The following is a 16,409-nucleotide window of genomic DNA, read 5'->3' as shown; positions in this document are numbered from 1 at the left end:
TCACCCAGGAGATGCAAATGCTCTGTTAAATTAAGTACTGTGAATGGGAAAACATGCCATGATGTGATGGTTTGAGCATTTCTGAGGTTTCTGAGTACTGAATTTTTTTTTTTTTAAGACTGGCAGTGTCTGAAAAGCCAAAGTGTAAGCAGTTCACCACCCACTTCCCAGCAATGAAACCAGGAAAGCTATTCCCAGGGGAAGGAGGTTTGGGGAAAAATTGGTTGTTATGTTCTATTGTGAATTCACTTGTCACGCATTTACAAAGGGACATTATATACATAGAAATTTCATTTTACAATCAAGATTATGATTCAGACTAGACAAAAGCAAACAACTGATTAACACAGATATTCCCATCTTAATCTATGCATACATAACATTACTCTAACACTTTTGTGCTTTTTTTTTTCTTTTAATATGATCTCCTTAGAAGGCATATTATTCCTTAGACAAACTAACACAAGTTCTCAAGTTATCTCAGGATAGTTATTTCAAAAGACAATGCAACATTTCATAATAAACATTTATAATCAGGTTTTTAACAAAGTAATTCATCATATAAACAAATGAATCAGTCAAGACACTAAATAAATATTTGTACTGGTAAATACTAGCATTTTGCTTATATAATGTAGGACCTGATCCTGCAAGCCCTCTGTATACATCTTTATCCCCACTGAATGATTGGTTTCATTGCTTGTTCTAATCTACTATTTTACTTTGAGCTGAGCAAATACTTTCTGGCCACTAAGTTAAGCAATTGAAATAAGTACTGGAATACATCCCAGCAGACAATGATTTCCTTAGATGTCTTTGCAAGTCATTAGGTTTTTTCTTGTTTGTGAAATCAGCACAAACATTTATCAACAGGCAATTGGTTTTTGATATTTACAATCTGAGTTGCATTGGTTAATTGAGATTGATCAAATAAATCATATGTTCCTTGTTCTTGGCTTTTTTAATGAACAAAGTGTGACTTTTGCACTCAAGTTGAAGAAAAATTTCCAGGAATTATTTTGTAAGTGATACTGAATTTTTCTTTCATCAGACATTTGAGCTAACAAGACTAGGCTAGGAAGGCAAGAGCCTCCAGGAGAATAACAAGCCCAGAGCTCTGCTTGAGGAGGGCTGGTATGAACATGAATTACACTCACTGTTGTCATCTACCACAATCACTACCTTCTCCAAGGCAACGGAATAGCCTTTTTTAAAGCACACAACAAACTAGGGTCAGCCCTTTAATACTGAGTTTACTCAATCCTTGTCAGGGTTGCCTTTTTCCTTGCATGGTAAGTCTAGAACAGAGAACCACAGATAACAGATGTTAAATGACCTACACACCCTTTTCATGCCTTAGGAAATTATCTGGATATCCTCACACAAACAGATGTGCCAGGAATTCCAATCTCTTCTTGTTTTGGGTTTGTTTTTTTGTTGTTTTTTTTTTAAGGAAACACAGAAGCAGTCAGTTACAGCTGAAAACCTTAAAGCTTTTTCTTGCCCAGCTATGTTTGAAATACAGTTTGAAATCAAGGGTACTGAGGTTATTAGAGGTACCCACTGTAATAATTTAAGTTTAGCTGAATTCTGATGGTTTCCTGAATATCTCTAAGCTCTTACCACAGTATAACATGAAATGTTCCAAGCATGTGGCAAAAATAACAAAGATTGTAACAAATCACTGTCTGAACTGAAAAGCGGAACATACTTTGAAATTACTCTCTCTATATATCTATATATATAGGGATATACACACACGCGCACACACACACACACACACATATATCCCTATATAAACATGTCTCTAAAATACAGAAATTTATTTTATTATTTCTCCTGTTGGTATTACTTTAAATACTTCATGAATCCACAATATAACAACTTCAGGCTGTTTGGAGAGACAAATCTGAACACAGTCTTACAACCTCCACTAATATAAATATATTGGCAAGGAACTTGACCAGCAATAGTAAATTTTGAAACTTAAATAATTATTCTACAGTTACTTTAGTTTTAACAACAAGTTGCTACTGAGTATCAATATTCATGGAAAATGTAAAAAAAAAAAAAATAGAGCTTTAACTTTTAACACTGAAGTGCAGCCTTATGAAAGGAATGTAAAAGAAAATCATGTATTAGAGACTCATTCTAAAAAGAGAAACAGCAACTTATACTATGTGTTTCAAAATAAGAATACTGTATGCTTGCACTTAATCATAAATGACCATGTTGAGTCATAGTTTCTTCTTGCCTGCAAATGAAGGATGTTGGCTCAAAAATCTTCAAAGTGTACATGAGCATTTGATTACATCCTGTTTGTTGTGAAAATAAAGTTCATTTACACTTCAACTGAATAACAATGAGGAGTTTGTTTTAATAATAAGACATTTAAGGACCTTGGTAGCCAGTACCAGTTGTATTTGCAAGTAGCTCCTCAGCTTTACTCTTTTCTTTTAAAAAATAAAAGTACAATTATAGTTATTCATTTACTTTAAAAATTCTAAAGATGAAGAAAAGTAGCGTTTATACATATAAGTCCTCATATAAATTATAAAACTCAAGTTTATCTTAGAGAGTTCCATCCCCAGAAGAAGCATAAAGCACTTTTGTGGTACCTTCACCAGTAAATATTTGTATCACATCAAATCTGAGAAATGAAACAAAGATGATACTGAATTCAAAAGCTGAAAAACAATGTTCTTCTGACACAGTCTCTTGTGATGGATATGCTCCATGGACTTGTATGATTTCCATAACTAGACTGAATTTCAAATAAAGGAAATATGAAGGAATTCACCTCACCAGTTCAGTAGGTATAAGAAACATCAGTGAACAGCAGGGTCATCCTGTTTGAGGTCAAAAGTCTTTGGAAGACTACAAGGAGGGAGTTTAAAACTATGACAGCAAAATCAAATAATAGCAATGAGGTAAACTCCCCAAAAAAGGCCAAATAGGCTAAGCTGTCAGGAGAGAGTCCAGTTGTACCTGACACCCAAATGTTTCTGTAGCCAGAGTCCAGCGAGCTGCATGGCAGAGGCAAATGTACTTGCTTTGGACCCTAAACACATTTTATATTGTTTCGGATCTAAATTTGGGTCACACTGAACAGGATGAAAAATATGGACAACTCCTACTTCCTGACTTCTGAAAGCCTTCAAGCCAGATGTTATCACTTTAGTAAAGAGGTCTACATCCTCAAGTCCCCAGCCTTGAATCGAGGTATCAAATCCACCAGCAGTAAGTAGATCACTTTTGTAAATACAGGTAATTCCAAATCCATACTCCCTCCAAAATCCAGTTCTTTTTGTGAAAACAAAACTACTGTCAGCTGGAGGATCGCCTCCATATATTACTTTTGGATCATACTGGCTGAAGATGATAGGGTAGTAAACCTGTTCTCCCTGAATAGTGTTATCTCTGCATCGCTGGAGGAAGTCTGATGTGAATACTAGATCAACATCACAGAACAGCAGCAAAGTGTCATTGTCAAACTGAGACGAGGCCATCTCAAGACCTAAACCTCTAGAAAACTTTCCTGACATTGGAATCAGGGTCATATCTGCCTTGGGATACTTAATGCTGTATTCTTTCATTAGCTCTATGTGTTTGCTAGAGTCTTGGCCTGACTCAGAACTGAAGAGAATTATTGCCAATTTTACATTCTGTCTGGGAATCAGACAAGTCTTCTCAAAGTTATCCATAAATCTTGAGAAAGTATCAAATCTTCCCGTGATAGGGACAAGAATATGTATTTTCTTGTCACTGTGTTCCCCAATGTCTTTGGTGCCTTGGAATGATGAGGAAAAAATCTTTAAAGAATTTGAAAGGAAAGAGAAAGATTGAGTGTCAGTGTTGGTGTCCTCCAGCAAGCTTTTTACATCCAGCTCCTCTGCTTCTTTGAAGAAAGGTTTGCTAAACAATTGCTGAAGGTAAGCATGGCGTCTCACTGGAACTGTAACTTTCCTTCCTTTGTGCCTTTTGTACAAAAGCAGTAAATCCAGGATGTACTCCACTCCATGCAGAGGGTCTACCCTGCGGTAGCCATACTGTATTTCCTTGAAATCAATGAGCCTTCCTCTAGATCTGGAGTTCTCATTTATCATTTCCATGACTTGCATTACCATATCATCCAGTGCAGCCCGCAGGACACTGCTCAGGCTCTGCCGGGGTGGTTGGTTCTCCACCATTGAGTAAAGAAACTTTCCTGTCAGGAACTCCCACTCAATTACTTCATCCCTTTCACGTGGCTGGAAATTATTGAAAGATGGCATCACTCCCAGTTGCTGATCTTCCTTATTTACTTCAGTGTTACTGAGCTTGCTCATTAGAACACTTTCTCGATGGAGCTGGATGGTCCGATGGCGCAGTTCGGAAATTTTGCGACTCAGTATGTAATTGTGCAGCCTGTATTGGTAGGCTGGTCTTTTGTTCGGATGAAGTGTTATGGCTGTGTGAATCTTGCTGTTGTGAAGATCTTGAATATAACCCTTGCGGTTGTGTTCATAGTTTTCGTGGAACAACTGCTGCATCTAGAAAGAGAGAGAGAGGGGTGTAGGGGGAAAGAGACATTAAGTTGAAGTGCTGCTACCCAAAAAAGGACTCATATTGGTACTGGCATCATTACCAATCCTTACAGATCAGGGTTATTTTTAGGCATAAAACTTTAAAGCATTCAGTAGAAAATATTTACATTGTTTTCGTCTGAGTTTCAGTAGTGTCCACTGTGAGCAAATACTGTCCTCTGTCTAAACAGAAGAGCAGGTATCTTGGGTTGATCTTTACTTTGTCCAACTGCAGAACTAAAGGAAATGCTTAGGCATAAGTCTGTGGGTAATATTTCTGACTTCATATGTACTATGCATGAACCACTGACTTCACCAAAATCTAAACCCTAATTAGCACAGATCCTTAATGAAAGGTTAGCAACATTCACAATTTTTTAAAGAGCACCCTGGATTTGTGTCTATGGAGCACAAAGCTGATGGTACTGATACATGCAAATAGTGCTGCTTAACATTCAAAAACTGAATAGCCTTAGCAAACTTTATTTTTCATGTTGACAAGAGAATCCAATAATTGAAATAAAACCATTGGAATATACGTTTTGTCAGGTACACATACAAGAGAGTATGTCAATTAAGCGATTGATTGTGATAGTGGTTTCCAATTTCTTTATGTAGTAAGAAAAGACATTCTACTTCTGTCAAATTAGTAATTGTGATATAGTGAAGAGATGCATTTTATGGCTGACAGGTCTAGGATATAAAATACCTGGCCTTTATACTTTCTGTGCTGACAACTAAACTACAAGCAAATCATAAAACTATCTCTGACTCAGTTTCCTCCCTAGAAGACAACTTAGCTCATTATTAATGTAATGAGTATTTATTCTTAAATGGGAAATTATATGGAGTAGTAAAATATTAACATCATAAATATATTCAAAATCCACTGCTCATTGCTAAGCTAACACCTACTAACTCCAGAGATACAGAATTATTTCCCATGACTAGCAGATAAAGGAGAAAAGGCTGGGGTTTTTTATCTGCAAACAGACTGGTCTGTAATTAATACATAAGGAAAATGTGTGAATTAGATAGAAAATGTTGTTCAAAAATGTGCTGTAAGCTTGAGCTGTAATCAGATTCTGAGATGGGTATTGAAGTTTGTCTTTTATACACTGAAGAAATCAAGAGAGGTAAGTTCTGATTGCACAGTATCTCAGACTCAAAAACATTTAGCTCATTTTACTTCAATTCTTTCAAGAACAGAAGTTTTGTTAATGGAAGTAATATTAAGAATAGGGCAATAAATGTAAAATAACACCTAACAAGGCTAAGAATCATGAAAGCTATTTAAAATTCATTAACACGTACAAGACATAACCATTGTCACATTTAGAAAAGCAGAACTTTAATACAAAACTTCTAGAGTACCCCTCCATCTCATTCAGACACCAAATGCCTCTGGCTTGAGCAAACAGTTGCTAGTATTACTCAGATTAAAATTTTTGAGGCTAGTCATGTAACACCTAGAAAAGCAACAGCCACATTCTGAGAAATACCCTCAGCTATGTTAAATTTACCTCTAATAAAACAGGTACCTCTGTTAAATTAAAGTGAAAATGAATGTTGAAAAACATATGAAGTTACAACATTACTCAAATACCCCTTATTCACAGAATTCCTATCTAAATCTGTCCGAGAACATTTATTCTGTCTTGGAATGTGGGTATTTTGCTTGTTACATGAGATGAGATGAGATGAGATGAGATGAGATGAGATGAGATGAGATGAGATGAGATGAGATGAGATGAAGCAGGGACATGAGGGTTTGGGTAATTTCCTTGTAATCACAGAAAACAGGAGCCAACATCATCAGGCCTGTTAGTGTTTTAACTAGAAGTGCTGGAAAAACTGAAATATGGCTTCCTTGAGAACTAGAGATGGACACTGGCAGGACAGGTGGAGTAGAGATTGAAAGGGAAAACAGTGTCTAGGAAAGGGCTTGGTGATGATATTTGCTCTTTGGAAAAACAATTTTCTCTTCTCCCCCTACAACTTACATTTTGAATAACGAAAAAAGAACACCTGATCTGGCTAGATTTCCAGCTCTCCAGTTATAAGTTACACTTCCTTCCTGGTCTGTTTTACTTAAAATTGTATGCTGTGAGCTCTGCAAGGTGACTGTGGTTTTGTATTGTCCACTTTTTCTGTAAAAAGCTGAAGCCATGATTTTCAAACCTAGAATTTCGTAATAAGGTCCCTTTAAAGGAAAATAAAGAAAATGTGTTATGTTGATACAAAAGAAGGAAGGGGAGGTGGTTTGGGTGCTAAATGGTATTAACATCCTTGTTCACAAAGCCTGGCTTACTTTTCTAAGTTATCTAATGAAGAATGCTATTTGAGTATAAATGAAACTACCATTAACTTTACACATATACAACCATTAACACCTTAACACATTCCACTTAAAGTACATGACTTCTCATGTTGAAGTGCATGAAAGTTTTATGAAAAGTAGTAAAATGCATTTCATCCAAAAGATTTGCAACAGATGACAAATTATTGCTGCAAAGCTAAATGCTGTCCTCCAACTGTGCAAATTCTTCTGTAACCCTTGACTTACTTATTTAACAGAAATATTCTTATGACATAAACATTGCATTTTTCACACATTCTAGTTTCAGATGCCTAGGTTTATTTGATATGCTCCACTGAAATTACAGAGAGAAGGTATACTCCATACACTAATGATTTCGCTTTTTGATAATCCACAACAGATTAAAAGTAGCAATGAAAAAAAATTGAGTCAACTCAGTAATGAAGTATTATCACACATATGCAAAACTGTACTAATCCATTCTCAATTACATTACTGAAAACTTTTAACAGATCCCAATTTGGAGAAAATAGAACAAACATGACACTGAAAGCATCAACACGTCCTGAAGACAGCCTGTTATAATCTTGGTACAGAAATTTGTTCTCAATATTGCAGGAAAAAAATGTCTTTTTACAACTCAACTTATTAACATCTAAATGAAAGCAATTCAATTTGATCCTAACTTTGCTTTGAAAATTCTAAGCAAGGCGGTCAAGCCCAGGAGGCAAAGGGAAGGATGATTAAATTTCCTGGAAGATGGATTTGTGTGAGAGTCTGAATTGAAAAATGAACTCATAAATTATCTGGCAAAGTAGGTGGGTTTGGGGGGTGGCAAGATTTATTGACTGTAAATTAAAACTATTCAGCATAGTAAGAGTAAACCTTCCTGCAAAAGTTTTCATGATTTTGAATGGCAAGGTAATAAAATGCCAGATTAAATTCTGTGTAGATAAATGCAAAGTATACATGAGGAACACAATCCTAACTCTACCTGAAGAATGTCTGACTGTGTGCAAGCTGTCAGAACTCTAAGAGAACCTAGTTACACAGTATGCAATTCTGTGCAGATGTCACATGAAGGTTCAATAGTGATGAAAGGAAAAGGAAATGGCATGAGGACAAGTCTAGCGTGAATCAGAAACTTCATTATGTGGTTGTGTCCATAGCACACCAGCATCTTGAACACTGTGGCCAGGCACATTGTCAATATCATCCCATCTGAAATTGATAACATAGAATTATAGAATGTTAAGGGTTGGTAGGGACCTTAAATATCATCTTGTTCCAACTCCCCTGACATGAGCAGGAATACCTTCGACTAGACCAGGTTGCTCAAGGCATTACCCAACCTGGCCCTAAACAGTGTCCAGGGTTGGGATATCCACAACCTCCCTGGGTAACCTGTTCCAGTGTCTCACCACCCTCACAGGAAAGAATTTCTTTGTAACATCTAGCCTAAGTTTTTCCTCTTTCATTTTGCACCCATTACTCCTTGTTCTATCAATACAGTCCCTGAAGAGTTGCTCTCTGGCATCCAGACCCTGGAAGGCTGCTATGAGGTCTATGTGCAGCTTTCCCTTCTCTAGAGTGAGCAGCCCCAACTTTCTCAGCCTGTCTTTGTACCTCTCATCAACTTCGTGGCCTCCTCTGGACTTTCCCCAACAGACCCATGTCCTTCCTATGTTGGGGGCACCAGAACAGGTACTCCAGGTGGGGTCTCACCAGAGCGGCATAGAGGGGCAGAATCCCCTCCCACGCCCTGCTGGCCACGCTGCTTTGGATGCAGCCCAGGATCCCATTGGCTTTCTGGGCTGCGAGCGCACATGTTCAGGTCATGTTGAGTTTGTCATCAACCACCATGTACAGTGAGTACAAAGGTACTAACCAAGACTACCCCACAATTACACATGTGAATAATTAAATAACAGATAACTAGGGCAAGAGGGAGTAATCCAAAGAGGGCGAACCCCGAGATCAATGAAGTCAGAGTAAGTGAGCACCGTAAGAAAAATGGATAGGAACGGTCACCATCTCTTCTCACACGAAGAACTATGACACTTACAGGGATGCACTCAAGACTCAGAAACAGGAAAGGAAATAATCCCATCGCTCAAGCACAGATTTTACTGGCACAGCAAGCTGCTGATGGTAAAACTTCGCATCACTTTAAAGAGCAAGGCAACAACTTAGTGGGAGACTGCAGTCATTGCTATCTAGAACTCCTGGAGGCCCAGCTGAAGACATACCACAATATTTCCTTGTTGTTCTGCACCCCTGCCTCAGCTTCTCCTACCAGTTACTGCAGAGAGAGAATATTTTGCCAAATGAACTGTTAGTGTGACATGATACAACCATTTTACGTTCACTGAAAGCAGTGAATGGGAAAATTTGTCTTCAATTAATACATGGTGGCCCAACATTTTATCTTTTCATATTGCATGACTCTGTGACTTTTCTGAATAGTTTGCTGTCTTCTGAATGATTCTTAGAGCACAACTAATTCAACAGTTGGCAAGGACTTCTGCTTGCCTCTCTCCATGCTAGCTGAAACTAGAAGTTGCTAAGAAATACTAACAATCTAATCATGCTCTGAGGAACTCTGAAGTACAAGGAGGAATTAAAAAAATTATAAGAAAGAAATAAGAAAAAGGCAATGCTTTATTATCATGTCAGAGAAGTACAACAGCTAATACGCAAGCACATGTAATTTGCATTGCAAGCTCTGAAATCATTGTAATTGCAGTGATTTACGGATGTAATAAAAAGGGAAAGTTCTTATTACATATACACAAAAGCCCAAACCAACCAACTTCATTATTGCAAGACTATCACATATTAAAAGAGTGAATGTAAATAGTGCTTTTTAAATTAACACAATTTTTCTTTGAGCATTAAGAACAGTTCCTCCCATTTAACAGAGAAGACATAAAATATAATCCTCCATCCACTCAAGCTCTTCTTAAATCCACAGTAGTACTAAATCGTTTTACCATTTTATCCAAACTGGACTTCTAATAAATGTAGAAATAAGCTGAACAGGAATTATTCCTGGTCTTTCTTCCCTCTGCTCTTTAGAGTTTAGCTCTGCTGAAGATGAGGATTTATTCACTACTTTCAGTGAGTTCAAGGGACATTTCATCCATATGAAGTACACATGCAAATCTACTGTGTTTGAGACGATACTGTTTTGCTGAACAGCAGCAAGTTGAGTGCTTAAAAAAATTTCAGATGTCTGTAGGCACATTAGGATGGTCTCAATACGTACTATAATAAAACGCCACACTAAACTACAGGTAATCATCAGTTTCTGAACAAGAAGACAGATTTGCAAGTCAGTTTTGGTGCTCTGAGAAATACTATCAGCCTGGAGAAGATAAGGATTAAGACTGGAATTATGAAGTGCCTATGAACTAGATAACAGAGAAGCAATAACAAGTTATGTACAAGTGGCAAATTATCAGTTTGGAGGGAAGTTACTACAGAAGCTTCTGAGGAGCAGTATTGTACCTAGTGACACTGGCACAAAATCTTGGACACTGCTCAAGGCACAAAGTCAAGGACATTATGACTAAATAAGAGAAGACAACCCACAAGAGTCAGAGAATGTGGAAATTAAGAACTTACAGAAATTAAGTCATTATAATGAAATAACACATGTAATCCTATACCCATGTTGTTAGAGGTAAGTGACTAAGTATCTTAGGAAAGACGACTTTTTAAACTGGAAATAATTGACATCCAAAGAGAATGTAAGAATATTAGCGGACAGTAAGGTGACGTGAAGACATTATGAAAATTCAGTGTGAATCCTCTACAGAAAAGGGAAACAAAACTTTGTGTTGAATCAGTCAGAATATTTTGGAAAGACACAGCAAACAATTTCACACAATTCTGGACCTGCATCTTTATCAAATGCGTGGACCAAATCAGTGCAAAAGAAACTTGTCAGGACTTTTCTAATTTAGCTTGTAAATAGACAAAGTAAACAGCTCTGGTACACAAGGACAGCAGCATGCATGGAAGGAAAAAGAAAAATGTCTTAAATTACCCTGGGCATTATCTAAGTGAAACAATTGTGGAAAAGGCTGCATTTTAATAGTCAACAGATTTAAGGAAGGTAGGGTGACAGTCTTTTGGCTGCCTCAGGTTTGGACTGCCTGGGGTTACTAACCCCCTCCTTTGGAACAAACCAGCCTTCGGAGTAGGAGCACCAGGGTAATGTAGACAGACAAAGAAATCAGTAACAGTTCCAGTTACAATGAACAACAAAGGGTGCCTCAGCTCCCTGTACAACCAAATACTCTTCCCATGTCTCATACAGTATGAGACAGATGAAGAGCTGATTAATAAGTGGTATTTCACAAATTTTAAGATAATTAATTAATAATTCTTTCAGCATTTGTATCGAGTCACTAAAATATTCCATTGTTAAAATAAGACACATTACATTATGGTCTACTAGTTAGCAATAACCTGCATCAAGTAGACTCTATAAGAATCACTAGCTTTTTATGTACATGCTTTATTATTTACAGAATTCATACTATCTATTAAAAATACTGCAAAATTTGACCACAAAAGTAATACATAATCTTTTATAACAACACATCTTCAATGCAAGACACTAAACCTTTCTGAAGGCTCATACACAGCAATGCATCAGAGCATTTACCAATATTTCTTCCTACAAAACATATACTTTTTAAAAATGCAGTTGAGAAAAATGCTTAATCATCAAGGAGCAAAAGAAGAGGGAAGTTACTTTGCCAACCTCTTGCCCTTAACCATAGACCTGAAGGTAGTTTATGATGACTATTGAACCATAACATTAAAAACTAAATTTTTGTGTTAGCAAAATAAGAATAATTAAAGTTTTAGTGTGCCTATGGAATTATTTATCGAATTAAGTGAAAGTTACAATTAACTCTATTACATTACACATGTATGCAAACTTTTATTTCACAATCTGTCCCCATCTCGCTATGTGACACATTTGGCCATATAGAGGCAAAAATATTAAATCAGTCAAATATTAGCCTCCAATACATGCAACCGAAAAAACTGGAGAAAGTCTTTAAGGTTATATATTTAGACAGAAATATCAAATTCTACCCTCTGGGTTACGGAAAAAAAATATGAAAAAGTGATTTGATGACTAATCATAGTTTCTGCATTGTTTCTCTGTGTGTTGTGGCATGAAGTAGTATATCTGTTTAATGATAAACTTTTCTAAAATGTGGACTCACGCATTTGTACATCTGACCAATGATTTGAATACTGTAATTATTCTCTTAAGTGCATAAGCAGCACAAATGCTGATTCCACATATACAAATTATATAGAAACTGGAAATTTTGCTTTTTTTGGGTACCTTGTGGGTAGTATCACAGTTGAACTAGCAACACACCCCACTTTACAGGATGGCCCCAGAAGGAATTTTTACTGAGAAATTTCCCTTTTATTACACCAACAAAGATTGTGTCCTTTTCATTCCTACTCAGCAGTGTTCATATGTTTACATTTAGCTTATCCCAAAAGCCTTCCCTCCTACAAATACCACATTCTAAAGAAAACATCCAAACACTGGCAGCTAGCATGGTGAACACTTTTTAGCATGGATATACTCGGCACAGTAAAAAGGCTGGAACTCTTCAGAGCGTTACAGCAGAGAGTAGTTTGGTTTATGATAGTTCGAAGGTGAGACAGTAGTTCATTCACACTTGGCTAGAACCATTCCTAAAAAAACAGTGTAGTGTATCCTTTCTGTTTTTCACTTGTTCAGACCAATCTCCTGGTACATGTTTGAGAATCTTTGTCCATCCAGACCCATTTCACGCTAACCAAGCAAAGTAGAAGCCACAGAATTAACACCCTGTAATGCCCTGAGGCTGTGCTGCCTGCTTCATGTGACGACTTCACTCCTATCATACCAGCTGATACCAGTTCGGATGCTAAGCATACCATCTGCACTCCTGTCACATCGCCTGACATGGGAAAGTAACCTGCTCCACTCAGAAACCTGCCATGTTCAGTGCATGAAATCTCTTCTGCTGAATGAAGAATTGGGGAGATTTTCTTCTGCAGCGCAATATAAAAAATTAGTGTTTCTACAGCCCTTATGCTTCAAGTAGTCTGTGTAATCTTAAAAGACTGGGAGAGGACAATTTCATACAGCAAGAGAAAGCAGTCCTCTGCAAGCCCCTGCCCCAATAACACCACTAGCTATAGAAAGTATGAGGCCCCTGTCTTATGAAAAATCCTAATACTGTAGTGATATTTTACAAGATGTAATTCTTCTTACTAGGAGATGAGCAACCTGCAAACTACAACAGTCTGAACACAAATGGTTCCCTGGTATTTATGATTTCCCCTGGAAAAATCAATCTTCCTGAAGAACCAGCATGCCTTACTAAACCTGTTACCCACTACAGAAAATGTACATCTTACTTTGCTCAGCAGAAGCTTAAAAGGTCTTTCTTAACTGATTCAGTCCTAAGTATCCTTACTGTTGAAGTAACTCACCAATTCAAGCATTGAAGAAAACTTTGAGAAAAAGCCATTTTAATTTCTAATTCTTCTGAAAAAACTATTTTAAAAAATCAAGCTTCAGGGCTACAAACACTGAGATGTAAGTGCTGAGCTAAACTTCAGTATTTCTTTGCTTCACAGGTTGGCCACGTTCCTGAGTAAATGAAAAATCCTAAGTGAAAACAATCATTTGAGTTTTCTATTCTAGTGTATTTATTATTATAGTCTATAAAAGGCAAATGCTGTGAGCTATTATTTATAAGTGAAGTCAGCTATTGGGACACAAAAGGTTTTTCCTCATATTCTAGGAGTCTTTAATAGTACTACTGTTTAAGACTAAAATTTGAGGCTAAAATGAAAGTAATAAATATTTTTGTCAATATTTTTTTAATTGCTTTTTGCCCTCAGTTTTACCTAAGTTTCCACAAAATCCATTTTGATACAAGACAGCAAAACCAAACAGCCTTATAATTCCTAAAGTCCACAGTTATTTGGAAACAGAACTTCACCTTCCATAAATATTAAAAGAAATAATGGAATCATCCTTACTGTAACCAGAAGATTTATGTATTCAAGCCATGCACCAAAAAAGTTCTCCCTTTAAGCTTATATCACAATTATTTATAAAGAGCTACCTAATATAAACTACTTTGGCACAGAGATAGGCATTCTATCACGTCTGTCACCCCCTAATGCTTCTGTTAGCAAAAACATGAGGTTTTGGAACTTATTAAGTAATACTAATCCAGTGCAACCTGATGGAACCTTGATTTTCAGTCTTAAAATTGATCCTGCTTGAAGACCAAGGGACTGAACCAGATGATCTCCATGACCTCTTTAAGTTATATTACTTTACAGCCCTCCAATTCCATATTAATTAGTAAACTGATATTATAAACCATACTTTGAAGAGGTACAGAGTGGTAGAAATGTCTACTGTAGAATCAATATTAAGGAATCTTCACCTGACCTCCAAAAGTTTTTCACAAAAATATAAACTTTGGGAGACTGGAAACACTGACAATTCAGCATATTTTTTATATTGTTAATATATGATCTATACTATACAGAAAGTGTGCAGAGGCAAACTCATACCACAGTTCAAAATTATTTTGAGTAACTCAGCCTTAAAGAGATGCTACTTTCTTCTGTTCATTTGCCCTTTTTTCCCCATTATTTTACACTTATTTTTTCACCTACTTCTTTTCTTGGGAATCTGTTACTCTTCTGCAGATTAGTGGAAAGTACTTAGATATAGTAAAAGATAATAATTCACCTGTGTTTAGTAGATAGCCTTCCACTTATTCACGTATCTTTTTTTCTCCCCACAAGTTCTATATATGCCCAGTTATGCACTGGGAGCTGTACCACATGAGCACAACAAACCTGAAGATGAAATACATGGTCTCAACAGCTGTATTGTACACATCCAGTTAAACAAAATTACACCAACAGCAATTTCTTTAGCTGAACTTCCATGCAATTTAAAAAGCTCGCTGATTTGTTAGTATTACACAGGTAATGCCATAAACAGTGCAGTATAACATCTTGCGGAGAACACAGTATTTCTTTTTGGCTGACAAGACTGGATGTACACCTACCAGACAAATGTCAAATGAGAATACTCAGTTCTTATTTCTTGGTCAAAGTAGAGCTGTTAAAGTACTACCTGAGCAGAAACACCAGTTTGCTAATGTCATCTGAAAATCCCATGAAGGTGGAGAATAGAAGTTACTAAGAAAGAGTAATTTCAAAATGTCAAAAACAGAAAGCGTGAGAAGGGGGAACAGATGGGATGGCAGCCCACGCTGGGGAGTGGTGAGGATCAGTTAACTTCCACAGCCATGCGAAAGTTGGAAAGGTCAGATAAACTGGAAGGAACTCCTAGGTCAGAAAACATATCCTGCCACATATAGAAGAATGCAGTGCACCAGCAGATATCTGATAACAAAATGCTTCTGAACAGTAAAAACAACGAGGCAGGGAACTGCTGCACTTAGGGCTTGCTTTGTCAGAAACTGTATTTACGTCAGCAGGTGAATACTGATGGTGTGCTTTTAATACTGCTCCACTGTAAGTCTTACCCACACCCAGCTCCTCTCACTGGGAAACTAAGCCATACCACGAATGTTCACATAGCTGGAATAGAGGGATTTAGCTACAGGGAATCATAATAAAAAAGCACTAGGTTAATGAAAAAGCAAAATTTTCTACTAAACAGATCAACCCAAAAGTGGCCCAGGATCACTAGCCAGAGCAGCAGTGATCCCAGGCGGAAATGCCAGGAGACTGAAGTTTGCTATCCCTGCAGACTGGAACCAAAGAGGAAGGAGTTTGGTGAGTTTCTCAACACAGAGTTTGTTCAGACCTCTCATCTGAACAGATCTGTACAGCAGAAACAACAGAATGCTGCACTTGCCTTTGCTGTCACTTGTCTGATATTTCTGGAGATATTTTCTCCTCAGTATAGGCACATCTGAAAGGAGTCTTTTCATGTCTGAAATAATTGTAACTCCTAACAGTAAATCACATTACTAATAAAAATTACCTCAAGCACTGAAATGAGAAAAACTGTTTAAAATGTCATTGAGCCAAGAACTCAAGAAAGAATGAGACTGGTTGGAAAAAAAATCCCATAACTCTCTATGTATTTCAATACAACCCGTAATTATGCATCTAAAATTTTGGGTTTTTTGAGGCACAGGCATGCAGCTTGTTTTCCTTGCTACTGCTTACCAGCTACAATTTTCTTTTTTCTTTTAATCTCAAGAAGTTATCATTCCACTGCAAACACACTTCAGAAAACTGCTGGGTTTACCCTTTAAAGAAGCTTTTGAATCCTTTAATTATTCAAAGAAAAATTCAAGAAATGCTTGCATAGCCAATTAAGTACAAATTTATATTCCAGCACTATCAGATAATGTTGAAATGATGTGTAAAAAATAGCATTCCAATTAAGTGACTTCCATTAAGTAACACCATAAATTCTGTTT

At 36.9% G+C, this 16,409-nt stretch overlaps 1 protein-coding gene across 1 annotated transcript in view; it reads right to left on the bottom strand.

The window, feature by feature from the left end:
* Window positions 1-208: 208 nt before the first annotated feature.
* Window positions 209-16,409, bottom strand: part of CHSY3 (chondroitin sulfate synthase 3) — a 140,282-nt gene continuing 124,081 nt past the window's right edge. The window contains exon 3 of the mRNA XM_048291554.1: window positions 209-4,532. Coding sequence (XP_048147511.1) covers window positions 2,967-4,532 — 1,566 coding nt within the window. The 3' untranslated portion in view covers window positions 209-2,966. The remainder of the gene's footprint in view (window positions 4,533-16,409) is intronic.

Source organism: Corvus hawaiiensis, chromosome Z (assembly GCF_020740725.1).
Source record: "Corvus hawaiiensis isolate bCorHaw1 chromosome Z, bCorHaw1.pri.cur, whole genome shotgun sequence".
NCBI classification, from domain to species: domain Eukaryota; kingdom Metazoa; phylum Chordata; class Aves; order Passeriformes; family Corvidae; genus Corvus; species Corvus hawaiiensis.
The sequence above is the reverse complement of the archived record's forward strand: the minus strand, read 5'-3'. Positions and strand labels throughout refer to the sequence as shown.